This window comes from Hydra viridissima, unplaced genomic scaffold (genome assembly GCF_058129835.1).
Source record: "Hydra viridissima isolate aposymbiotic clone 2 unplaced genomic scaffold, HvirCarnegie_v1 scaffold_7, whole genome shotgun sequence".
NCBI classification, from domain to species: Eukaryota; Metazoa; Cnidaria; class Hydrozoa; order Anthoathecata; family Hydridae; genus Hydra; species Hydra viridissima.
The window spans coordinates 7,447,935-7,475,717 of NW_028324306.1; the positions used below are offsets into that span (position 1 = coordinate 7,447,935).

At 29.1% G+C, this 27,783-nt stretch overlaps 1 protein-coding gene across 3 annotated transcripts; it reads right to left on the reverse strand.

Annotated features, from left to right (window-relative positions):
• Positions 1–8,140: 8,140 nt before the first annotated feature.
• On the reverse strand, positions 8,141–26,468 carry LOC145184625 (uncharacterized). 3 transcript variants are annotated; one of them, XM_090093542.1, is made up of 25 exons: positions 26,319–26,468; positions 24,975–25,019; positions 24,697–24,864; positions 24,506–24,560; positions 24,320–24,399; positions 23,864–24,101; positions 23,597–23,685; positions 23,178–23,430; positions 23,038–23,099; positions 22,587–22,809; positions 22,419–22,452; positions 22,222–22,271; positions 21,975–22,026; positions 19,437–19,526; positions 19,050–19,220; positions 18,342–18,899; positions 18,044–18,069; positions 17,544–17,800; positions 17,302–17,428; positions 17,040–17,107; positions 15,514–16,906; positions 14,822–15,373; positions 14,588–14,701; positions 14,316–14,473; positions 8,141–9,040 (listed from the first exon to the last, which is right to left on the reverse strand). In XM_090093542.1, exons 2-25 carry the CDS (start codon positions 25,014–25,016, stop codon positions 8,300–8,302), a joined length of 5,601 nt encoding a protein of 1,866 aa, XP_089949668.1. In that variant the 5' UTR covers positions 25,017–25,019; positions 26,319–26,468; the 3' UTR covers positions 8,141–8,299. The 3 variants fall into 3 exon arrangements, with proteins under 3 accessions (XP_089949668.1, XP_089949667.1, XP_089949669.1); XM_090093541.1 differs by lacking the exon at positions 26,319–26,468 and adding an exon at positions 25,247–25,941; XM_090093543.1 differs by lacking the exon at positions 26,319–26,468 and adding an exon at positions 25,322–25,799.
• Between the last annotated feature and the right edge of the window lie 1,315 nt (positions 26,469–27,783).

Sequence of the window (27,783 nt, forward strand, 5' to 3'; positions counted from 1 at the left end):
ACGTGTGTCGTATTTTTTTTTACAAGAAAAACAAAAAACTATTCTAAAGATTTTCAGCCCCTTTGAAGCTGTGCTAGCTTAATAAAATACTTTTTGCGAAAAAAAGGTTTCATGTCGTACAATCTAAATATATTTTTAAAAAGAATCCTTGGCAAGCAAGGCTGTTGTAATCACTGCGACAGCTTACTTGCTTGTATTCTTTTAAAAAGTAAAGTTTAGCAACAATATATGGGAATAAGGATTGTTAAAGAAATAAGGGTTCTTAAAGAAATAAACCTGGAAAACCGAAAAAAAATTCAACAAGTTTTAAATTAACTAATAAATGGGAAAATGTTAAAATAGAATCAGAACGGAATTTGTACCCTTAAGTGTGATAAGAAATCAGAATGTTAAAAGTTCGTTTCTTTTATTTATCCTTCTGATTTGTTTCCATTCTGACATTATCATATCGTGGCCTTTACGTTACGATAAATGCGAATATGTGAGTAGTATCAAACGACGGGAATGGCTCACTCTATTTTTTGGCCATGCAACCAAGCATAAACACTAATCCCCAGATCTTTTTGACCATCCCCTTTTTTATATTTTAATAAAATGATGTAATAATCGATTATATGCTCAACTACTAATACATAGTCAAACTAGTGGTTAAAAAGTCGCAACATTTTTGCCCATTTCAAGCAACGATAAATACATGGTAAAGTTTCATCCAAAGGTTGATAAAAACTATTAAAGTGAAGAAAAATTTCAGCTGTTAAATTAAAACGTATAATGTTGAAAAAATTTTGTAAATTTAATATAGAAAGACTTTACAAGTCACCCGACCTTTTGCTGGTCCTAAACTCCGCGTTGTGTGTTCTACTTTGTTTGGTTTGCAAGAAAAAAAACCGCCGTATTTTCTGTGTAAAATAGGGACTTGTTAATTTGCTATGTATGTATATTTGCTAATGCATAATAGTAAAACCATTTACAAATTTAACCAAAAACAATTTTAGACTTTTTTAGAAAAAGGAGGAGTATACATTATGGAAAAAAGAGCAAGGCCATATATCATCAAACGTATGACACGACGTTGGTCATCGATTATATTTTACAGCATGTTTAATTTAAGCGTTATGCATTCATACACGGTAATCTCTGAACCTTTTATCAAAGAAAATGCTTACAAAATATCAAGGAATTTTATAATACTACTTGAAAAGGAAAAGCTACAAAAATGAAGAAGTAAATTTATATTTAGTAAGTGTATCAAACTTTTTGCCTTCAGCAACACTTCAAACTATTGAACCTCCAAGAAAATGGAACATTTGTTCTTCTAAAAGAAACAAAAAAAACGCAAACAAAGTGCGTTAATTAAAAAAACGCGAACAAAGTGCGTGAAATAAAAAAACGCGAATAAAGTGCATGAAATACCAACAAAATTTTTGTAGAGTTTCGAAAAGTTATCAATACTTGCTAAATAATTAAAACCATGAATAAATAAAATGACTTAGAACTAAACGCAATCATCTTTCAGAGGAATATTGGCATGTGGTCTAGAAACAATGGAGTTAAAAACTATAGTTAATGTTGATTTATCTGTTCACGCGTCAACTAAAGCTAAAATGGCGCTTGCATATTAAATCTAACTTAAACTTTAACATCCAACTAAATGAACTCAAATTTATTTTTATTGAAGTAATATACTCTAAAAAATAGCAACCTAATAGTTGGTTGTTTATATCGCCATCCATCAGTGTCCTTCTGAATTAGTTGATCACTACCTAAATCCTCTTCTTGAGAAAATTAGCTTAGACAAAAAAAGTTTATGTTATGGGAGGTTTCAACTTGCTCAAATACAATACATCCCATAAGGTTTCACATTTTTTATAACTAATAGCTTCAAATCTTTTTTTTTCTTTTGTTATACAATATACACGCATAAGCACTCATTCTAAGACAGCAATTGATACTTTTTCAAAAGAAATGAAGCCTGAAGTTTTACTAAAAGGAATTAAAACCAGAAGTTTGGTAAGAAAGATATGATTTAGTAAGCCATCTGCTCGTGTTGTTTCAGAACCCATTTTTCATAAAAGGAAACATGAACTTTGAAGTTTGGGTGGGAGAATGTTTAAAAAAGAGACTTATACCCTATGATCCATGATCATCCGTCTGTCTTCTGGCCTGATCTTGCAGCTTGCCGTTACTCAAGACGTGTAATCGAATGGTATCAACAAATGGTGTCAACTTTGTCCTAAAAAGCATGAATCCAGCAAACGTGCCTCAACTTCGTTCAATTGAGAAATTTTGGGCAAGAGCAAAATATGAGTTGCTTAAGAAGGTTGAAATTGCGGTAGGCATCAATAAATTCCCCCGAATCTGGGGCGTGGCATCACGAAACTTTATGAAAACTGACGTCTAAAAGCTAAGCTAAGCGTCTGCGTCTCATTATTTTTTTTTATTCGAGACGAGACGATCCTAAAAGCTTTGTCCCGATTAGCGATAAATATCGAGACAATTTTAAATTTTCAGTCGAAATCCGGGACGATACCGAGACGAGACGAGACGAGATATCCCGGACAAAATAGGAGCTTTACAACTTCCCGGAATCTACATCTCTTTAACGGGAAATAACGAGACATAACGAGACATAACGAGACATACTAGTTAATCCTTAATGTGAAATTCAAATAATGAATCTGGCACATTTACCACTATTAATTTCAGCTGCTATTATTGATATTGTTATACCATCTATATAAACACAGTTTTATAAAAGTCAATGGCAGCAACTGAAATCAGGGGGAAAAAAATACCCTTGGGATAGTATTTAACTTTTTCCATTCAAAGAAGAAAAAGTAAGAAGGGGATAGATATGTGTCCAAGGGCTAAATTTCCGATCATTTAATATTGTTTATCGCTGAGGTCTTCAATTCTAATCTTTCAGTATTCACTTCTAATGCAAGAGTTTGCTTTACACCCATACCCAAGGGAAAGGCCATCCAAAGTGTCTTTTACTTTTTTAATCTATAAAACATTTGGCTTCTTTTATTTTTTCTCTTTTCCTTTGCTCTCCAAGAACCACTTATTGTTTATGGGGTTTTCCAGAACCAAAATGGCTACTTTTATTGGTTATAAGATTTTATTTAAGCCATGGATATTCTTTTTCTATAAAAGAATCTCAATTTCTACCACATTGTTTTAGTTTTTTTCTTCACTTTTGAAATAAATCTATTTAAAGTAGCATTAACTTATATTCTCTTTACTAATTTCTTCAGTTTTATTTGATTTCGTCAAATAAATCCTTCCAAAATCGTAATTTATCCACTCCTAATTCACGTATATTCGGGATAAGATCTTTTTGTTGTTGTTGTTTTTAAAACCATTAATATATATCAGAAACATTTTTGAGTACTTTATGTCATTTTTCACTTTACTCTGTTTAACATTTTATGTTATTACTTCTTTGACAATTATCACATTACGTTTCCTATAATGTTTAAGTAAATAATGTTACTTGTATATTACAGGAAATACTGAAGTTGTTAAGTAATGCTATTTCAAATATGTAGTACTTCTCGAATAGTAAATCATTATTCAAATAAAAACAATTTTAACAAATTTCTAAGTAGCATATGATGACATAAATATGATTCTTGAAATCATATTCGGGATGTTGAAACAAGTCATACAAGTAAAAAAATCAAATTCAAGAAATACAAATGTCAATGAGTCCATAAAAACCTCGCTGCCCGCCACCCTCATTTACTTTGACACAATAAACCACCGTTAAAAAATGGCGAAAAACAAGGTTTTTATGGGTTCATTGACATTTGTATTTCTTAAATAAATATATAAAGTTAAGATTATCTTAAAAGTAAATATAGGCTTTAATTTAGATTAAAAGTTCTCCATTTTTATTAAATAAAAACCTCTTATTTTTTTGATTTCTTTGAAAATGATATTAAAACTTTTAACTTCTTTTAACCATAAAATATAAAATATAAGTCTTATGAAAAAACTGTTTATACTTTGTAAATAAATGATCATTCTAATTTAATGTTATTTAAAAAAGGGCACTATATTTACAAAAATGTTGTGAGGGTTTTATTGCCACTTTTTGCTGTTTTGAGTCACTGTGCGTCATTTCTGGCTGGCAAAACAAACTTGGTTGGCAAAAAATTTCTTCACATTTTATTCAATAAGGTAGAGTCACAATCTTGTGTATTTTATCAATGTTTTTAGGTAGTTTAAGGTTGAGTCATAATATTATTGCTTAAGGTGCAAAAATAACTGTGCGTCATTTCTGGCTTGCAAAACAAACTTGGTTGGCAAAAAATATTCTTCACTGCGAAAGCGCGAGTTAGACATCTAGTTAATATAATTGATCTGTCTCATAACATTTCGTAATTACTGGATAATTACGAAATGTTACACAGTTTTTGAATTCCGAGACAAAATTTATGTCCCGATTTATAACTTTATTCCGGGACAATAGTTTTCATTGTCTCGTTCTTTTTTTCCGGGAAACTTCTCGTCTCGTTACGCTTTTCCCGGTTCATTTCGAGAAAACGATTCCAAGACGCAGACGCTTACCAAAAGCTCATACGAGGTGTCCGCACTAAATTGAGAAAATATTGTGATCAGCTCGAAGATGATGTTTTCTAAAAGCTTCATAGCTTCAAAGCTTCACTAGGAGATAAATTTGTTTTAAAAAAGTTTAAAAGTGATCAAAACCAATTGAGTGGTTCTCAAAATATTTCAAAAATCCCATTGATCATTTTCATTCCGGATAGTTTTTAAAACTTACTTTAAAGCAACTGTCATTTTTTGCGAAACAATCTACAATCTAATATAGGGTCGTGGGGCAGCGATTCATGCGATTTTTCTTAAAACTATACTTTAAATATTTTAGAGTCAAATATAATACTTTCTGAGTAATATTTATAAAAGAAAAGTTAGATATAAATGTCTTTCTATTTGATTAGATCTCTATTTTTTTCAATGAAAGCCTCTAACAAAATAAGACGTGGATGGAAATCTGGTAAGTATTGATTAGGTATTCTCTTGACATAGAGTACCAAACTCTTGTAATAGATAATTTGAGAGACGTGAGACTTGAGTGGACCTTTTTGTATGCCTTGCTCTTTACAACATCCTTATTGAATAATCGCGTGAATTCGGCTTTATTTTCTTTTAGTTTAATTGTTGAGTCTTCCGTGACTCGGAATTCAATACTGTTAGAACACATAATTCCCACCAGAAAGTCATCTTGAAGCATGTTTTCACATGCTTTTTAAAAAAACTGGTGTAAACCTCTATATTCACTTTTTCTCTTTGATATAGATTTTTTACCATTTCATGTAACATCACCTAGAATCATTATTGACTGAGGATGATTTGTGTAGCTCACAGATGGGGCACTGTCACATTTCTAAACAATAAATCAACCATTTCTTCTGTTGATGATACAGTCAACGGTAAATACCTTCTCATCTGAGAAGATTTTGACCATTGGTCTTAGCTCTTTAAACAACTTAGAAGCTTTTTTGATTGCTCCAATCTGAGAGCTTTTTTGATCACTCCAGTCTGAGATCTTTTAGTGTTTCTGTCAAAAGTATAGGTAGGTAGATGTAAGTAAACCCTTTTGGGTCATCTTTTTTTTTTTTTTTTTTTTTTTTTTTTAAACACATCAGTTCTTTTTGTTTTCATTTTCAATTTTTTTTAAATCAAAACTATTTTTTGTTCACTTTGTTGTCAAAACATTGTTAAATTGTTAGGCATCAAGAGAAGTTGAAATGATAAAGATTCACAAAAAGATTTCAACGTGATGGATCAGCACAAAATTTTTTAATTATTTCTGTTTAATAGCGTAATGCAACTCCTTGATATGAAGAGTCTTTGAAAGTGTAAATAAAGAAAATAGAGATAACGCTGAGCAATAAAAAAAAAACAACCAATTTAAGTGTGCTAAATTCAAATCTGCTATCGGATTTTTTCTACAAGCGATTTTTGGTGTAAGTTTAAGATTTAAAAACGCAAAACATAGTTATTATTAATGTTCATCAATAGAGTTTAAGATCTTTTTGGTCATGAACAAATATAAAAAAAAGATTTCCCAAGAAATTTTTTTCCATACAAACAGATAAAAAAATTGAAAACATATAAGCAAAAGGACGCACTTTAGGCTTCGCTTTGAACTCTCAACAAACTTCCATTCTGCTGGATTTTATATGGCAATGTCCAACTGTGAAAAAAGAACTATCATGGCAGTAAACAAATAGTTTGTCTCTGTTAAAAATAGTTAACAAAACTCTTGTAACAAAGGTCTCTCGTTCTAAAGTATAAAACTTTTGCAAAACTATCAAAACCTTAAGTCAAAATCACCTAATAAATCATTCAGTTCTACCAGGTAAAAACACTGAGTTCCTTTTCAATGTTTAGAATTACAATTTCTTCAGTTGTAGTATTAGATTTACTTTTTATTCTACTGTAGTCATTTTTTGTGGATTAAAAACCTTTAAAAGTTAAAGAAATCTTTTCCGAGTGATACGAAACTTTTTTTGGCTTTTCTCCTTACCAATACCTTTTTTAGTGCGGAAAAGAAAAAATAAGCAGTAAGTTATGTGGTCTTTTGAATCTTGCCAAACTTAGGACTGCAAAAGTAGGCCTTTTCTTTTTTCTTTTTTAGGAAGGTTCTTGGCAAAATTAAGGCACATGCAGAGTCAACATTTTGACGGTTTTTGACGGACGTGTGACGAACAAAATGCGTTAGGATCATGTAGACATTTGTCTATTTAAAGAATACGTTATCAAATGGTAAGAGTATCACCTTTTAGAACTAATGTAGGAAATCCACAAAAATTATTAGAAGCATTTCATAAAACAGAATAGAAGAAAAAAAAGTGTTCTTCTGTCGAATGCACATAGAATTAACTTTGGCCTAAAGAACATTCACTAAGTAATCACAGATAACTAATCTAAAGTAATCACAGATAAATATGTAAATTTGGAATGTTATTTGGAATCAGATAAAAAAAGCAAACTTTGGATTCAAAGTCTTTAACAAATCCTTTTAAACTGTGTTAAATAAATAAAAAAAACAGTAAAACATTAGTGAACTTATGAACTACTGTTATTTGTAGTAAACTCATGAACTACTGTTATTTGTAGAAAACTTATGAACTACTGTTATTTGTAGAAAAGATAATTTCTGAGTACCTAACTATATAATTTACTGGCAGATATAGTAGTAGAATAGAAAAATAACAGGCGAGTTGTGTCAACATGTACGATGCTTGTTACTCCGCTTTTCAATCCACATATAGCAATATTAAATTAAATCTTAAAACATTTTTACAAAGTATCCTTACAAAAAACAAGATTAAGATTTTTAAATCCAAAACTAAAATTAAATTTAAATCTAAGATTTGAATTCATTTATCTGTGGTGAAAAAAAAAAAATTCATATAGAAAATACATACTATAAATCAATGAAAAGAACATTGAAATATAAAGCAAAACTTCATGTACAAAATAACTAACTATCCTTTTTATTGTCATTCCTTTGTTCGTCGCATTGCGTGATGATTTTCGCTCGCTCCAACTCTAATAAAAACCAAACTAAGGAGGCAAAAACACAAGTGGCCAAAATAAACATAAAAACGACGTGAATATTAAAGTTGGTGGCTACCACCAGCGTAATAAGTACAATAAGTAGCAGACTAAAAACCGAGCAGGTAAAAATGACCACAGATTTGTTAATACCAGGTTGAAATATCGAGTCTACTATTTCTTGCAGCATGATACTGGACAAAGCAATACAAGAATATTAATTATAGTCTATGGCATCTGAAAAGAAAGTATAACTTGAACTTCATTATCATGTCTACACGAGAGTATTTTCTCATAAAAATTACCCAGAATAAGTTTCAACAACAACAAAAAAACAAAGTAAAATTATTTTTCACTCAGAGACAACTATCCGAAGAATCGAGAAAAATAACAGGCGAAATGTAAGACTTTCTTTATTCTCTAGGAAACTCATAGTTAAAAGGACAACAAGAAGCTGTTCGAAATGCACTTCCTTATAAAAATGTAAGCACTCTTTCGTTAAAAAAAAACAAAACAAAAAAAAAACAAAAAAAACAAAAAATTAGAGTTTTTGCAATTATAAGAAATGTCTTTCCTTTGTCTAAAATCGATAAAAACTCATGAAATTTACTAGCATTACATCTTTCTTCCATAGCAAATAAAATTACTTATACAACCAATTTATAATCTTATTTCTTTTAAGAACAAGGTTTGCACAGAAGTAAAACTATGATAAACTTTCAGTAGATGTAAAATGTTCACTCTGACAAAAATGTTCAAGAGGTGGCGATGATTTTAACATATTCGGAAGTTCTGAATCTTTGTAATTATTTGTTTTACGGAGCATAAATGACATATCAGAGTCCACTATTCGTTTATCTTCTTCTTTGATATCAGTAACTATTTCGACAAACTTACTTGGAGTTGATACCTTGTTTCCATCAACAGTTACCGCTATTTTACCTACATTTTCTTCTGATCTCGAAACATTTTCATTTTTATTGGCAGATATATGCGTGCTTTTTAAAAAACTAATTGGCTTTTCTTCTAACAAAGTTTCTGAAACATCTATGCTTGGAGTAGGTGAGCAACTTTCAAAAAAGTCATCTGAGTCATTACTTTCAGATTTTTCTATAAATGCAGATCGTTTTTTACTAAAGGGAGAAACGACAGCCTGATTCCTCAAATCATTCCTACCTATAAAAGACTTTGAAGAACTTTCCTTAAATAACATAGCATTTTTATCTTGCAATTTTGAAATAGTTTCATTCAAACGAGCTTTTTTTATTTTAGAAGGACCAGGGAAAAGTGTATTTTGGCTATCTGTCGAATTCATATTTTGTATTCGTAATTGTGCACGCAGCTGAGCAGCATAACTAGCAATCTTTAGAGCCGGACCAAGTCGTAAACCCATAAACTCTACAAGGGCTTCTTGAGTTATGAGTAGGAACGATCGACCGTCCACTTCCTAAAGAAAGATTAAAGTATATCAAAACTATCAAACAAAAAAATCAAAACTAAAAAAAAAAGTGTTATTTCAAAACTTCAACTATTAATGATGCAACTTTTCTTTCAATTTGCTATATTCTAAAAGTTTTTTCGAGCGAATTTGAAAATGTAAACCTTATACCATAATTTCTTTTTGGTTACTAAATGTTTATTTTAAACTGAAAATATGTTAACTGATCTGCTGATTTCGTTTGAGTGTATCATCATTAGAGTTGTACTTAATTCAACTTATCATCTTATTATATTATCATCTTATTATATTATCATCTTATTATATTATCAACTTAGCAAAAATGTATAAGAAAAAAATTCAAATATTTAGAGTTTTCAGTGTGTATAAATGTAAATGAGAACTTTAGAGTAAATTAAAAAATAAAAAAACTTTTAGTACATCGTATTATTTGAAGATTTCACTACAAGATATGCTTGAAATCGGCCTAAAGGAAGTTATAAGAAAATAGGTCATAAAACTTATAAAGAAAAGTAAGACTCTTTAAAAAGTATTTTAAAATTTTAAAAAGAAAATTCCATAGAAAATAAGGACAGCTATAACACCTATCATATAAGATTTTCTTCAATTACTATTTAAATCAAGGATAGAAAAAGTGCCACACTTTCGGTCATAAATATATACTGTTATTAAGTTATGATCAAGAGTCCTATTTTTTTCAAAAAGTGTACAATGTAAAACCTTATATCTTTTCAAGGTTTTATAATTTAAATTAGACAGGTACAGTTTTTCAAGAAATCAATGTTCTTGAAAATTGAAAATCTAATTTATGCAGAATCTAAATCTCAAGAAAACCTATATTCTTATAGTGTTTTTAATTCAATAAGTTAGAATCTTGTGTATTTTATCAGTGTTTTTTAGGTAGTTTAAGGTTGAATCATAATAATCTTGCTTAAGGTGCACAAGTAACTTTTCATTCCATACTTAAAGTACAGGGTGTTCAAAAAACAATGCAATTTTAACATAAACTAGCAAAAAGGAAAAAAATAATCCAACTACAGTAAATTTTATTTCAAAAACACAACTAAATTAGGAATATTTTTTGTAGCTTGTAATAAATGCTTGAAATGGCCTCCATTTTCATGCACAAAAGATTTCAAATGGTCCACCCAATTGTTGATGGCTGTAGCTGTTTTTTCTTTTGATATCTACCCATCCAAAAAATGACTTTCTCTCATTGCAGTGGGATTGTGTAAGAAGCATTTGGATATTTTTTAGTTTTTTGCATTTATTTTGCCATTAATATAGAAGTAGCATTCATCAGTCCAAAATACAGAGTCCAAAAGTTCCTTTTTTTGAAGCAGCCAATTAGCAAAATGGAGTTGAAGTGGTAAAGCTGTTGCTTTCAACTCTTGTAGCATGGTGAACTTGTAAAGAAACATTTGAAATTTTTTGCATAGGTTGAATTCATTCATAGGTTATGATGACGAATGGATATTTTTGTCTTGAAATGTTTGTTTTTGTCATCTGCAATTTGTTGAGAGGAGTAGCAACCTATCTCCAGAGCAATACGATGCAGTGATTCTGTCATAGCTGCTGTTATTTTTCTTATTCTAAAGATGGGCAACCTGCTTGTTGAGAAAACTGCCTGTTTCTTCAAAATTATCATCTTTTGATGCTGTGTGTAGTGAATGGGTCTTTTATTAAAACACAAGCTTGTTTGAACCTTCATAGTGCTGCTGTTTCTCTTTCACCCCCACATCCATAGTAGCATTTAATGATGAAAATTCTGTCTTCCATAGAAATATTGCTTATAACTGTATTCTCAATACTTTTTAATAGTAATTAGTAACAGAAAAATTGTGCAATATTTATTGAACACTTTGTAGATAGGCAAAATTTGTGTAAAAAGATTTTTTTGGACTTATCAAGAGATTTTTTATTTTTTCTCATCTCATTAAGACTTATTACAAAGATAATAAATATTTTCCCTTCTTTTTAGACAAATAAAAAGAAAAACATTTATTAACCTTGTAATAATGAAATTAATTAATGAAAAAAAATCTTAATGAAAAAAAAGTTTAATAAATAATTTCTTAGGCTTTTCATTTTTAATTTGGCTAAAAGAAGTGAAAGTATTTATCAACCCAAAGTTAACAAATATATTTTCCTTTTTTTTAGACAAATTAAAAATAGAATGAAAAACCTAACATTAACATTTTGATACCAGGAATATGGAATTTGGTGAGGAATTTGGTATTTGATATGGAATGTACATTTGGTGTCATGCTGGCAGTAATTGCCAGTTCATAAAATTTTCTGTTATATCTGCCTTTAGAACCAAAACAGAGTATTTCTACAAAAGGAGGCAAAGATGAGCCTCCACATTGATTTTCTTCCTTAAAATTGTTAACCAAAATAATTCCAAAGTTTGGTCAGATTAAAATCTGGAGTTTATAATGGCCACTATAAGAGGTAAATATCATTTGATTGAAAAAAAAAAAAAAACAACCACAGCTGGATGTACCCAAAAACCACATGAAAATGTAGAAATAAAAGAAGGGAAAGTGTCAAAATGGGTGTGTACTTAGTTAATATTTATTGGTTTATATTACATTTATTGGTTTATTTCTAACCAAAAGGGATTAGTCAACATAGGAAATATCAAAAACCAACAATTTGATTACTAAAAAAAAAATACAGCTTCAGAAAAACAAAAATTTTGAATTTCAAAATTTTAATACCATGGAAAATTGACCCCTGAGTCTTCCAAATTAGAAAATACAAGTGATTATATTAGTTAAACTCAACTACTTAAAGGAAATCATTAACCTGTTACATGCCCTATTATTTCCATTCAAAATGTGGAAGTCTAGATGTGGTTTTTGTAGTAACAGTATAAACACTATAATAATAAAGAAAGTTGTTTCTCTTTAGGTTTTTAATAACATGGAAACTTTTAACAATATTTTTATTTTTATTTCTTAACTATCAAAATTGGTTCTTTTGTAGTCTTTATCAAATTGCTCACTTATTTTATTGCATATAAGATTGTCATAGGCTTCCAACCATAAACTTTACAGGTAGATTTACTACATACAGAATTTATAAATTGAAGACAGACAGGACATTGTTTGTATTCAACTGCATCACCATTCTGATTATTTTTGCAAATACTTGCATTTACAAATTTTGTTTTACTTCTTTCTTTTCTTTAGTATCTTGCTTTCATTTTGTTTTTTTCTTTTTTCATCTTTATTTCTTTTACAGCATTTATCACATTTTTTGGTTTCATTGATCCATGTATTGGGGTGACTCAAGCTTTGGTTTGACTTTTTGCATAACTGTAACATCTGGTATTCAATTAGTATAACACTTTTTCATGGAGCTCACCTATATTTCCTAGTTTATTGGAACTTGCCATTCCAATATGATGCAGACCTGTGTTGTTTGTTGGGAAATTTTATTTAGCAGTTCCTTGTATGGTTCTGGTATAGGTAACAATTCTTCTGGCTTCATACATTGAACATGCCTTGATGCATAAACTCTACAATTAGGGTACTTTTGGTTATACCCACCCACCTTGCTGCATTGATTGATTGTTGTCCACCTTTTCTATACTCTTGCAAATACCAAGATAAATACTTATCAGTTTATTGAGTTGAATTCTGTAAACATGGAAGCTTTCTTGCTCTTGATGGAGGTTTTTACTGAGTTGATTTAACAACCGCATTTATCTGTATCTGTCCTAAGAAAAAACTTTTAGGCCCTCCAAATTTTTGCATGGCATTTAGGGATCAACCATCTGTAATTTTAACAAAAAATTTACTAAATTATAAAGAAAAAACTTAAAAAAAGAGGTGATTTCATTACTTTGAGCACTACTGTATGTGAGATTATAGATTATATAATTATATCAGCCTATTTTTAAAGCAATTGCAACTGTTTGCTTTAATCATAAACATAGTATCTTGCAGTAATACCATTCACAGTGTAATGTACATTGTGATCACTCCTCCTTCCCAGTAATAGAAAACATAAGAAAGTAATTGTATTGTCTGACTTAACCAAAAACTATAATTTTCATAATGAAACCCAAGGTTATCAGTGGATAAGACTTAAAACTCCTGTTACCCTGTTATGGTATGTTTCCAATCAGATGAATGTTCTATGTGGATATTTTCAGATCACAGTTCTATCTGAGTACTTTTAGATGACTTTGAGAATGATACCAGCTTTGTGTATATTAAAAAAGAATTATAGAGCACTTATAAACCAAAATAACTACTTTTCAGGTTTTGCACATTAGTAAATTTACAGCAACATAAAGATTTTTTCATTGACTATGCTTGTTACTACTTTTCCATGTGATAAAATAGGCAGTACTGTCAATCAGTTAATTGCTAGAGCACATTTTCATCTCTCATTAACTGATCAAATTTAACAAGAGATATTCTCAACTTTTGTAGAAAAAATATTGCAGGAATAAGTTTGTGGTTGCTTCTTTCTATGAAAACAATTTCAGAAAGTTTTTTAAACCAGTTTCAAGCACAAGAAGTTTTTATCAGCTTGTGCCAGCTTCTGAACCATTGAAGGTCAAACATGAATATGAAGATTTTGAAGTGGAGTTTAGTTTGATTGGTGAGCAGAATATATAGTCCCAAAACACATGTTTAAGCACAAATTTAAACACCATATTTAGTTAAATGGAGTAAACACATCCTTTTAAGCAAGTACAGTGCTATTTTATCTTCTATTTTTTCCTGTTTGAAAATCCTTTTATTATCTTCAAAACTCTTAAGAATTTTGAAGAACAATTCTTAAAAACTTTAATAAAAGTTTCAAAAAACTTATATTAAGAAGATTTAATTATAAAGTTTTAATTTTCCAAACGGCTGGAATTGGTGAACTATTTTGGACAACATTCTAAGTTTTTAGCTGGTCATAACTAAGTAATAGTGATATTTTGACTTTTTAATATAAGTAAAAACTACACCAACATTTTTATCAAAATCTAAGTTTTTTTTTTGTTCTACTTTTACAAGGAGCCATAAAATATTATGATAAAAAAATTCTAAAACTTTGTTAATAGTTAAAAACTTTATATTGTTAAAAGATATCAGCTTGTTCATCACCTAATCATAATTTCAAATATGAATAAAATGTTTAAAATTGAGAAACTTTGTATTAACTTTTAAAGATCAGCTTGTTAGTCACCTAATCATAATTTCAAACATGAATAAAATGTTTAAAAAAAAATGTTAATAAGTTCAAAATGGCAAACCTCATTAAATAGGACTTCAGCATGAGCATTGCAATCTGTAGCCAATAAAAACTTTTTTACATCAGATGGTGACCATAATTCTGGATTAGTAGGCAGTTCAGGCACCTTTGAAATGGGATCACCCAAAAAGTTGATTCGATTGTTTTTTTCTTGCTGCTCTGTATTATTAGTTTAAACATCAAGTTAATAAAACAACATGACAAAAATAAAAGTTTGCAACAACAAAAAAAACTGCAGAATAGTAAGGACATTGAGGGAAATAAAATACTGACTTTTAAAAGCTTCAATTAAAAATTGATTAGAGAGATTGTTAGAATCTGCTAATGGAGACTCCTGATTCACTTCCAGCTTTGAATTTGTGCCATTATCATCTTTTGTTTTGACAGCTATATAAAAAATCTTAAATTAACAAGACTTCATCTTAAACCAATAAGTACCATTTTGTACAAAAGAGGATTATAAGTCATGGCTTTTTTTTTATTTGAACTTAAAAAGAAAGAGCTCACTTGATGGGGGTCGCCCACGCTTTTTTTTCTTTTTGTCAGTTTCGTCTAATTTCAAATTTGAGGTATTTTCATTTGATTCTACTAAACTTTCTGAAAGTGGTGCATTTTCTTGCAAATCATCAGGGTTTATGTTATCAGGTCCCATATCTACATGATGCTCTGTCTTTGGGTGTTCAGATACACTATTCACTTCTGATTTCTTTACCTGTTCCAAGGGTGTGTCAGAAGCTTGTATTTTAACAGAGATATTATTAAACTGAAGGTTATTCTTTACTGTTTTGGTATGACTCTTTACTGTATAATTTGCTTGCTGAATTCCTTGGATGCAAACTGTTGTAAATGGAGTGCCAATTCTATCTTTTAATGATCTACCATCTTCTTTACTGTTAAATGGAATAATTATTTGCTTGCCTTGTTCACTTATTTTGTTTTGGTTACTTTGCTTGTAAAGCACAACAGGCTGACCTTGGTTGACTGAGTTAACAGGAACATAAACAAATTTTTCTTTACTTGATGTTTGTATTGGTATGTAAGCAACTGAGTTCTTTTTATCTAAAAAAGATTTTACAATATTTTTAAGTTATCTTAATTTTTAAACTTCTAGCTTTTTAATTATTAATTAATTGTAAAATAAATTCATGTTAGCCAATGAGACTAAAAACAATGTGATACTCAAGACAATCTTGTTTTACCTGATACTAAAAATGATCTTGTTTTGGTTGGGGACATTCTCTGCTTTTCAAGTTGATTTGGCTGTTGATGTTGATGGATTGGTTCTTTTAGAGATTGCAAATGCAAATTTCCATTGAACTGTGCTTTTTGCGCTAAAGGCCTTTCTACATGGTGGAATTTAACAGATCTTGCATGACCTTGATTTCCTTGGGGACAGCTTTCAAAATTGGGAGGAAACTTTGGCAAATGAACATTAGTATGAGCAATTGTGTATGATTTTTCTGGTTGCATGTAAGTTAAACTGCGAATATTTTGGTAGAGCGCACTACTGGTTGTGCTTGATATGAAATCAAACCTTGGACGAACATCAGGAGATGCTAATAAAGTTGGTGGACTATGCAAGGGCATTGAACGAGAATGCAAAGATGGGGGTGGGCGTAAAGCAGGCGGACTATGTAATGGACTGCACAGATTTCCCCCAGATGGTGAAACTAAATGCTGATTATTTTGAGGGAAATGTACCTGACCTTGAAACACCTTTTTATCAAGTCTGTCCACATAATGTGATGAAATAAATTGCTTTCCTTCTTGATTGTCATGATGGCGGTCTTGTGCAGGCATTACATATTTCACTCTTGCATTTCCATGATGTATTTTATGAACATGCATTTGCTTCTCTGCTGGCTCCATGGTATGACATATGTTCTCTATATACTGATGATTAGAATACTGATTCCTGCTGTGATTATGTTGAACAACATCCTGATAAGTTGGTGGTAACATATCAGGCATTATGTTACGCTGCTGATGCATATGGGAATGTGGTGAGCTTTGCAACTGTCTGAGTTGGTGCTGATCAGATAGGTTTGGTTGAGATATAGAAATATTGTTACGCTTCATTATAGATTGTTCATTTGATACTTCACATCTGCTGATAGTAGTAGAAGAATGTTTTGAGGGCTCATCAATATCTGTTAATAGTGTTGTTTTAGAGATATTTTCCATCATTTGTGTAACTTTTGCAGTGTTTGATAACATATTTTGTCTTTGATTAGCAGAACTTAGATGTGAGGAAGTTAAAGGTGCTGAGGTTGATATTGAAAGCAGTGGGGTAGATGGAGCTGAATTTGATTGAATTGGGTTTAACACTAAATTTTCTTTAGTCAAAACTACATAACAAATTGGGGAATCATTTGGAAGATTTTCTGGAACTTTAACTTGTGAGCCTTCAGACAACTGCAGAAGATTAAAACCTTGCGGTTGCAAGACTAACTGTTTTGTATTCATTATTTGAGCATTTGAATGAGAAGAACATTCTAATTGTGTGGTATCACCATTAAATACAGCTACAGATGGTGTGAGTCCATTTGTTCCTTGGCAAGGAGATAAAACTTCAGCAATCATTTCAGTTGACTAAATTGAAATAAAATTTTAAAAAGCTGAAATTATTTATAACTTAATTGCACATTCAATGAGACCATTATAAAAACTTAGTCAACTTTAAACTTTAAAAAATTTTTTTTAAAAAGAAAAAATAAATTATTACCTCAAGTGATTTAGCTTTTGTTGGAGCTAACTCTTTCTTTTTCTTTTTTACAAAACCGCCAAAAAAAGCTAAGAAAAAAATAAGCTGCTAGTAATTAAAAAGTATAAAACAACACAGATTTCTTTGCTGCAATATGTGCAAAGTAAAGAAAGAGAATTGCATTTGGAAAGTATCAGCTTAAAGTGTAAAGTTTAGAGAAAATACATATGTAAGATTACTGTGAAGAGAAGATAAAGCTCTTATCAAAAAAGTAATTACTAACTATTTTGACAATCTTTATTACAATCTTTATCTTCAAGGCAAAGAAAATTCTCACAAGAACCAAGTTTCTTTGTTAAGCGAATTAAAAATCTTGCAACTTTTTTTGGAGTATTAAATCGAAACAAACCCTGAAAACGAACATTTAATGGTAAGATAGCAAATTTTAAAAAAGACATCAAAAGTTTTATTTTTTGAGATTTTCTGTAAACCTTTTTAACCACTTTATCTTTTCAACCACTTTACCTTTTTAACCACTTTATCTTTAGCTTTGTTAAAAATTCTTGTTCCAAACCCAGCTTCAATTATTTCAAGTAACTTCTCTTTACTGTTTGCAACTGATATAAGCATTTCAATTAAACATTTTAGAACCTCAGCTGGTCGCTCAATAGGTGTCTTTGGCTCCATTTTAGATACTTTTATTGGATCAAAGAGACTCCCTTGGTAACACCATTGATTAAAGAAAATTTGAATATCTGGTGAAGGAAGGCTGCTATCATCAACTAAAGTTTAGTAGAAGATTATCAAGTATACAACAACTTACATAAAAAGTTGAAAATGCATTTAAAAGACACCATTTGTTTACTTGAAATCCACTTCAAATCCTCAAACCCAATCCAAATTATTTTCTGAAACTCTTAGAGAAACTCATTTAACATGAAAGAAAATGCAAGCAGAATTTTTTTTTTTTTTAAATTTCTTTAACATATTTTTAAAAACTGAATAATTACAAGCAAAATAATTACCTTTAGAATTACGACACTCCTCATCACTGCAAAAAAACAAGACAAAAAATTTTTTTTTCCATCTTTAAGAACATTTATTTTTTATTTTTTGTTTCAACAACAATATTTACAATTTGCATCTTTAAATATATCTAAATATATTTGCTTGTTTATATTTTGATTAAATTTGATTGATTTGCAAGCTTAAAAGACGTTAAAACTAATAATAAAAAAAAGAAAGAAAAAATGAAACCTAGTGAAAAAACAAGAAAAAGAATAATAGCAATCAAAGCAATCAAAGGCAGTCAAAGTTACTTACATTGTAGATGGCGATGAATGATCAGATGAATCATTGGTCTTATATTCACATAATGAACACTGAGAACACACATTTCCTTCATTTGGGTAAACAAGTAGATTACATGTCTGTGCAAATAACATGCCAGATTCATTATTTCTGACAAACAAAGAAGAAAATTCAGAATTTTTTTCTTCTGAATTAATCCCTGAGCAAGGCTTTGCCATTGTACATAACTTAATCATTGCACGAAATTCATCAATAGTGTTAATCTCTTTAAAAGGTGGTGAGCAAGGCTTATCACCAAAATAAAATAAAAAGTTTGATAATGTGAAATCAACAATTTGCTGTGAAATTACAAGAATATTTGAGTTAGCTCTTGCTTTTGATTCAGTAAAAAGTAATTCTTGGTCATCTGGTAGCATAAAAGAATCACCTATACCCATATATGAAACAATTTTCTCTGTTCCCATTTTAACAGGAATATTACACTTTTGAAGAAAACCTACTGCATCTTTAACATATATTGGAGACCCTTTTTGATCATACTTTGAAGACTTTAAATTTGAGATATATTGTCTAAAATATTTTTTTGAAATTAAAGAAAAAGCAGAAGCATTATTGATCTCAATTAAGGATGATTTCAAAGCAAAAGTATCATTAATCTGCACAACAGATTTTTAATTTGTTAAAAATAAAAACCAATCTAACTATTTTTAGAAAAGATACACAGAATTCTTGTTAACAATTTTTCGCATGGATGATGTCCCAGGGAACAATTTTAAAATTACAGGAAGCCCCATAGCTGAACAAGGAGCTTTCATTTGCCGTGCATATTCCTCAAGCAATTGAGAAACAACAACTTCACTTCCTGTGTTGTATTCATAATTGTTTAGCAACCTTAAAAAAAAAGTAGATTATTGAAAGTTTTCTTTTATATAAATTTTATTCTGTTTTAAAGTTTTAGAAATATACTATAGATTTTTACTTTAAGGTAGGCTACATTTATTTCTTTTAAAAATCATCTTTTTTTTTAGCCACTTTAAACTGCAGCAAATTCAGAAGAATTAATAAGGTATTCAGTAAAGAAAATACATCATGAAGAAAACATCTTACCATACAACAAACTTCTGCGTATTTACATTTTTTTTTGATGATAAAGAAGTTGCAACATCAACAATTTTACATTCCATTTTTTTACTTAAACTTAAAAAGCAAAAGATAAAAGTTTTAAAAAAGATCTTTTTACTCAAAATACTAACAAATAACTGAACAAAAAATTACTGTTATGCTTCACCATAACATTTTTTACTTCTGTTAGTAGCATTAGGAGGGCAAGACAGAAATATCAATCTGAAATTTCTGTATATGAAAAATTTCTGTTTGAGTATTAGTTGTTTACTTTCTCATACTGAAAAAGAAACTTACTGATCCTGATAGAGCACAAAAATGAAAGCGTAGCTGTTCTTGTTTCTTTTTCAAAAAGGGAAAAGCTTTTAGGAGTTCTAAAGGTTGTTAGTGTAACAGGAAAGGATATTTCTGCCTTTCTTTAACATTAGATTGGGAACTTCAGATTAAAATAGAAGCTATATCATTTGATACAATAGCTACCAGTACAGGATTGACATGACAAAATAATTCTGAATCTCCTTTCAATTATCTTAATATTGCTGTAAAATTATCCAGATCTGGATTGAAATCAAAAATTCATCATTTATGGCACTTAAATAAAGAATAGGTGCTATTGATTTTTTACTTTGACAGTAGATGTTGAAACAAAGAGAGATACTGTTGCTCATTTGAAAGTATATTGATGATACTGTTCATCAATATATATATATATATATATATATATACACACACTGCAGGCCAAAAGTTTCCGGACACTTGGATTTTGTTTAATTTTTTAATTCAAACTCCCATAATTATTTCAATAAAATTCAAATATCATATTTACTTTTTAAAAGATACATATAGCTACTATTTAAGAAAAAAAAAAGACAAATAATGAAATAAAAAATATACTAACAACACTATTATTATTAAACTGTCTTTCCGTCAAAAAATAACCCACGAGTTTTTAACACTTTTTTTGCGATCCATGGCATCCTATTTATTAATTTATTTATTATTTCGGGTGTAATTGATAACCAGGATTCTTCTAATATTTGCCACAGGTGCTCTTTGGATGTTGGGCATTTTTGACTGACCTTTCTGTCCAATTCTTCCCACAGTAACTCTATTGGGTTCAAACCTGGTGATTGGGCTGGCCAGGTCATGTTTTTGAGGACACCATTATCCTCTTCTTCCTTTATATAATTCTTACATAATTTTGAGGTGCGTTTAGGGTCATTGTCCTGCATAAAAACAAAACCACGACCAATAGTTTTTAAGCCAGAAGGTATAGCATTGTTTTCTAGAATTGTTTTATATTGTTCTTTTTTCAAAATACCCTCAATTTTAACTAGGTCACCTACACCAGCTAAAGAAAAACATCCCCATACCATAACTGACCCACCACCATGCTTGATTGTTGGCACTAAACACTCTGGGATCATTTTTTCCTTTGTTCTTCTGATATAAATTCTACGTCTTTGCCCAAACAGTTCAAATTTGGACTCGTCGGTCCATAGTACTTTTCCCCAGTCTTCTTCTGTCCAATTTTGGTGGTCTATAGCCCATTGTAACCTTTTCTTTTTATTTCCAATCCGTAGCAACGATTTCCTGACCACTATACGGCCAGAAAGTCCTGCTTGTCTAAGACATTGTTTCGTAGTGGTTAATGAAATAGATTTTGAATGACTCCTATTAAAGCCTGAAGTTATTTCCGGGGCCGTAAGTCTTCGATTTCTTTTACTCATCAATATTATACTATTATCTTCAGCTTTTGTTGTCTTTCGTGGTCTATCAGATCTTTTTTTGTCTTCAAAAATGCCTGTTTCTTTCCATCGTTTGATGGTATCTTGTAGAGTACTTTTGGCAACTTGTAATTTTTTGCAAATTTTTCGAACTGAATATCTTTCTTTATGTAATGTTATTATTTCAGTATGTTTTGCAACCGTTAAAGAAGGTTTTTTACCCATATTTTTAATTAATTAGCCGAATTATAAAATTTTAAAATTTTTTTGAAGATTTTTTAATGCAACCGTCATTAATACCAAATGAAAACTAAACAAAACTAAATATTCTTAATCATTTAAGTCGGCTATCATTACATTATAAATATTTCCTTCATGTTTCAACAAATAAATAACTTTAACAAGACCAAACTCTTAAGAGTTATGTAACGTATATTGTATATATATCGTATAACGTATCTAATGTATATCAAGTTAAAATAAGCAATTAAAAAAACAAACTTATTTATGTAAGTTTGAGGCCAGTAATACCTATTTACTGACCTCAAACTTACATAAACACTTAAAATTAGTAAGTTTAAGTATTATAAATTAATATTATTGATTAATTTAATGATACAGAATAGATTTTAGCTTTTTATATAAAAAATATCAAGTGTCCGGAAACTTTTGACCTGCAGTATATATATATATATATATATATATATATATATATATATATATATATATATATATATATATATATATATATAAAAATCTTCTACCAAAAAAAACTTTTGTTGAAAAAAAGACATACATTTTGTCAACATGATCCACAGGCTGTAAATGTTCAAACGACTTTGCTAAATCTAAAAAGAAATGTATACCATATGATATAATGAATTTCAAAACTTTCTTGAGCATAAAAAGATAAAAAAGATCCTTAAAAAAATGCTAAAAACCAGGCATTTACTTAGAAAATATTAACCTGTTACCCATAAATATATTAAAATACCACAGAAAAAGTTTCTTTTTAAAGGTTTTAAAGGCTATTAAAATCATACTTAATTCAGAAAGATCTTTAAAAGTTGCAAATGATGCAGATTGTACTTTGCTAAATAAACAGTAAACAAAGAAAAAAAATATATCATACAATTATATCATTATTTATGCTTTTAAAAATTTCTAAACATTTTGTAATGTAAATAAAAATTTTTTTGCAGCAAGTTTAAACCACTGATAATTTACAAGCATAATTTACCCTTTAACAGGCTTCACAGTCTTTACAAATGTTACTATAAAATACCCAAAAAAAATTTTACATAGTGAATTACATTTTAAGTAAGAAGGCAACAATCAGGGAGAAAACTAAAACTTGTTTTTTAAGTAAGAAGCCAACAAATAAGGGAGAAAATTAATATTTGTTTACCTGGCCCATGAGGAGTAAATAGCACACTATCTGTGTTTTCAGACCATCCAATCGGATATATATCTGTGCAATTTTTGTCAATGAAATGAACATCTGAAGATCCATCAAATGCGAGTAATACAACTCGCCCACCAAAAACATCAGCAACTGTAGCAACACGCACATACTCACCATAAAGTGCTTCTAATTTTGCTCCAGGTTTGAATGAGCAAATACGACTCCGCTAGAATAAAATTAATTAAATTTATATGAATAAATAATAGCACTTTTGTTTTTTAAGAAACAAAGTATAAAATGAACTAATTGAAATTTGTTTACAAAAAGATTCATATAAAAACAATTAAGTAGCATAATTATAAAGTGGAGTTAAAATATTTTTCTAAGAAAATTTTCTCACTTATTCTTCTCATTTCTACCCCTTATAAGAATTTTTTTAAAAAAAGGCCCATACCTTTCCCCCATGGTCAGTATTTGCTTCAGGTTTGCATATCATATGTACATCACCATTTCCTTCTGCATAAATTTTTTTTTTTAAATTTATGATAAAAACACATGCCTAAAATAAGCAGTTTGTTTCAAAAACTATCTTACCTGTAGGTAAAACAAGTTCTAAACCTTTTGACTCGCACCAACCTTTTGGAAACACACCAGGACAATCAGCATACCCATAAAATGTATAGCAAGGCATACCAGGCAAAGCATCAGTAGTTACAAGAAAATAGTGAGGTCCCAATGATTTTGTTACAGTAGCAGGTACAATAGCACTAGTTTTTTTTGGATGAATCACCTCCACTTTATCTCCAATCAAATAAGAATGACATCTTAATGGTCTACGATTTTCAATCTAAGAATTTAACCTTAATATTGATATATATTTATAAAATCTTAGTTGTTAAAAAACTTAAAGAAACAGTTTGAATATAAATTTTTTAAACTTATAAAATAATTAGCCTCTATATTTAAAAAAAAAAAATACACCTAAAGATAAAATTCAAAGAAATTAGGATAACCTTTTTAAACAAATCATTTGGTGCAGCTAATGCACCAGTTAATGTTCTTGTAAGAAATGACTTCCACTCACTTAATGTACTTGATATGCCTAATTACAAATGAAAAAATGTTTTTAAAATTAATCACAGAAAAGAAATCAAAAACTTTAATTTAAATAAAAAGTAATATTTAAAACATTTTGAGAAAGATTTTTGTAGCTAAGTAACAAGGCATGTATAGAAGTAAATCCCAACATAAAAAACATAACAATTGATATAGCAAAATACCTGTTGGTGGTTGTAAAGGATATCCATGACTTGCACACCATCCTATTGGATACAATTCATCTGCCTGAAAATTAAACCAGACATCACAACTTGACTCTTCTCCAAAACCATCATAACGAATTTTAAGTCGATGACCTAGTACTTGAATAACTGTGGCTACACAGTAGTTTACTGGGTTATTTATATCCAAAGATTCAAGTTTCATACCAGGTTCAAGACTAGCAACTGGTTCAGTTAACTGAAAGACAAATTTCATTAGTAAAAAAAGGAAGTTGATTGAAGTAATAACTCAATAAAGATCAAAATTTTTCTCTTAAATCAATTACTAGTATATTTGTGCCATCAATCAATTATTAAATATGTTAAAGTACAAGAAAAAATAGTGGATATAAAATAGTGAATTTTAAAATTCTTTTTCTTTATCAAAAAATTAGATGGGTTAACAATGTATCTTACCTGTGAGAAAGCAAATGCAGGTGCAGCTCTTTCTCTTAATACTTCTTTGTAAAAACTCCAATGCTTTTGAGAAATCTTTTCTATAAAATATATATAAAAATATTTTGGAATATATATTTTTCTATAATATATATATTTTTAAAACATGGTTAAAAATTTAAAATAACTAAAACCAAAAAAAGAGACCTTTGTTTAGAGTATCACTGTTACTAACTCGCAATCCATGAGGATCATTTCTCATCTAGAAAAACATTTTTTTAAATTTTAGCCTGTTCATACTTGAACCATAGTTTTAAGTTGGAATCACAAATGTGCAAATCTAAATGTGTATCTAAAATATATCCCCTCACAAAAAATTAATTATATAAAAAAGATACCATTTTTGTCATTTCTGAACATATTTTTGAACAATGTGTAACAATTCCATTTCTCCTTCCATAGTATTTTGGTATAATTCCTTGACAAAATGCACAATTAGAATACTTCAACTCTTTATCCTCATTATCAGTAACTACCCCTTCTTCAGACTGTGTGGGTGATATAATCTATAATGAATTTTAAAATCTATGACTATGTCATAATTTTGAAAGATAACATTATATTGTTTAAATATTTATGAATATAAATAAAAAAGACAAGAGTAAAACAAAAATACCTCTGGCAGTTGAGACAAATATTTTTCTTGTTCTTTCTGCATGATCTATATTAATATATAGATAAACTGAATATGAATATTAAACCTAGTTATAATGAAGACATTTATGTAAATAAAATAAATACTAGAAATTTTAAAAAATTACTGAAAAAAAGTAGTTTAATTGTTTATCTATATGAAAAAAACAAACAACTAAATATATATAGGCAAAGTACTCTTATTCCTAATTTTAAATTAACTTTATCTGATAAATAAACTAAAATAAGCTTAACTAAGACCATATGTCATTAATTGATTTGTATCTTTGGCTTTATTTGTAAGTATCTCTTTTATGAAAATCTATTTACTATATGAATAGCTTGCAGACACAGTATAGGACGTCTCTTTCATCCAAGCTGATACAAGGGATGTTTTTTTAGAAGAAAGCTAGTTGATTATAGAAAGCCAATACTGCAGGGTTTGCTATTGATATTCTGAATATAGACAAAAGGCTGAATTGAATTGTTGTAGATACTTTAGTAAACTTGCATACTTTATTGTGTTAATTCAAACAGATTCTGGTCCTACATCAGCCAGGTAGGAATTATTTTATGTAAATCTAATTAAATGCCATTGTTGTCGACGTCAGAAAAATTAAATATTAGGCTTTAAGTAAATTTAAGCCTAATTGTTTTTCTTCGATCTGTTTACAATTTGTTTATTTATAAAGATATGTAGGAGAACCACAGCATAAAGGAAAATAGTTTCGCGTCATTGATTTGTTAGATTATTACTTTAGTCATCGGCACATCGACTGCCATCTCCCGCGATAAATCAATGTTGTAGAAAAAGGAAGAAACTTAATAGGCATATAATTGCAAACATTTGAAACCAAAAAATGAAATTTGTCTATCAAAAAAATCCAATAAAGATGAGAAAATGTTGTTTATTGAGTTAGAAGCAAAAAGTTTTTTTTTAAATAAACAACAAAAGTCAGTTACAATATTTTGCGAAGCAAAATAATCTTTACGCTTTAGGGTTTTAAGTTACTAAAACTGTTTTTCATTAACTTTTACTTTAAGTGTGTTAAAAATACTTCAAACCAATTTGGATTTAAAAATTCTTAAAATTTCTTTCCCAAAAATTGAAATAAACACATTATTTAACCTAACATATTTAAGATTGTGTTTTTTTTTTGTTTTTTTTTTTCACATTTTAAGACAAGTTTCCTCTATTTGAGAAACCTCATGTATTAGCTCGCCTCAGACCTCGTGGTTTAACTTGATAAACAAAATCTTCTTATCATGAGAACTTATATACAAAATATATTTCCAAAATAAATATACAATCACATGATGTACTTACACTTTACTAAGTAAACGTATGCTAAAATCTTTAAATGACTATTTTTTTTCATAGAACATGAATAAAGACAAATTTAACGTCGTTGCAAAAAAAAAAAAAAAACTTAAACTCAAGTTAACGTCGAACAGCAAGTTTAAGAAAGCGGCATATAAACCATTGCGCATGCGTATAGAAATAAATAACTAAGTAACTTGCAATGCGATTGGCTAGCATCGAAAAGAATGTGTTTGAAATTTCTTACTGGCTTTGTTCAATACATATTGTAGTTGTGGGTTATTTTTATTGTGCTTTTTTGTTTGTTCTTGCGTTGTGGCGTAGAGTTTTTTCCATAATAAATTATATGAAATTATCTCTAAGTGGTGAGTTTGAAAACTAATGCAGCAATGTTTGCAGTATGTTTGTCAATTATGAGATTCATATTAAAATATTAAATATACTATCATATACACTACGAGTACAAATTAATTGATAAAAAGTTTTAGTTTCTTCTTTCAAATTTTAACATTTACCCCACTTTTCTTATCAATTTTTTAGATAATATCGGAACTTGTTTTTGAAATAGCGCTAGGATCCTCTTTAAGTCAATTTAGAAATATATTTATTGGATAGCTTTTAAAGGATTACTTTTAATGGATCGATTTTTAGTATGATATTCATTGAAAGTTATTCATTAAAAGCCATCCACTAAATATCTCCGTATTGATTCTTTGTTGTTGTTTTTTTTTAACTTGCATTCATAGTTAAGTATAATTGGTTACATGCTTTATAGATTGATTTTCTAAATTTGTAATCAGGAATTCATGGTTTTATTACTTCAGCAGTGGCTTTATTACAGTAAAATCTTTTTAAAAAAGAAACAAAATAGTTAAATTTGTTAAATTAATAAAATTTGTAAGCTAAGTTAGGAAAAACTTTTTAAAGTTAAAAGTTTTCAGTAGTAAGTTAAGTTATCTTATTAGTTTCATTTCAAAATTTTTTTTAAAAAAGTCAAACTCTGAAGTGACGTGAAACTATATTTTTTATGAACGGAATGGCTAAGAATTCCAGAAATTAAGAACGTTTAAAGCAGCATGAAGAATAAGTGTCTTTTTGAAATTTTTTCTTGCAAAAGAACTTTTTAGGCATTTTACAAGTCGATGTACTTAACGGAATATTTATAATTAGTATTTTTCGAAAACTATCCTAACAGGTGAATTTGAATAGTCAAAAGTTGGTTGATTTTATAAACAATAACTTGGATTTTTCAGTAAATTTATCTTTTTACTTATTGAATTAATTTTATCTCGGCAATGCCATACTTCAAATGAGTCTTTCTATTCCAGTACTTTTTTTTAACATGATTTCATGATTGTTTTAAATTCTTAAATGTCTCAAAGTTAACAACCAAAAGGTTTTTAGAATCATTCTAATGATGATCCCCTTTCCTATTTAAAGATTTCTTTTCTAAAACGCCACTTGTCTACCA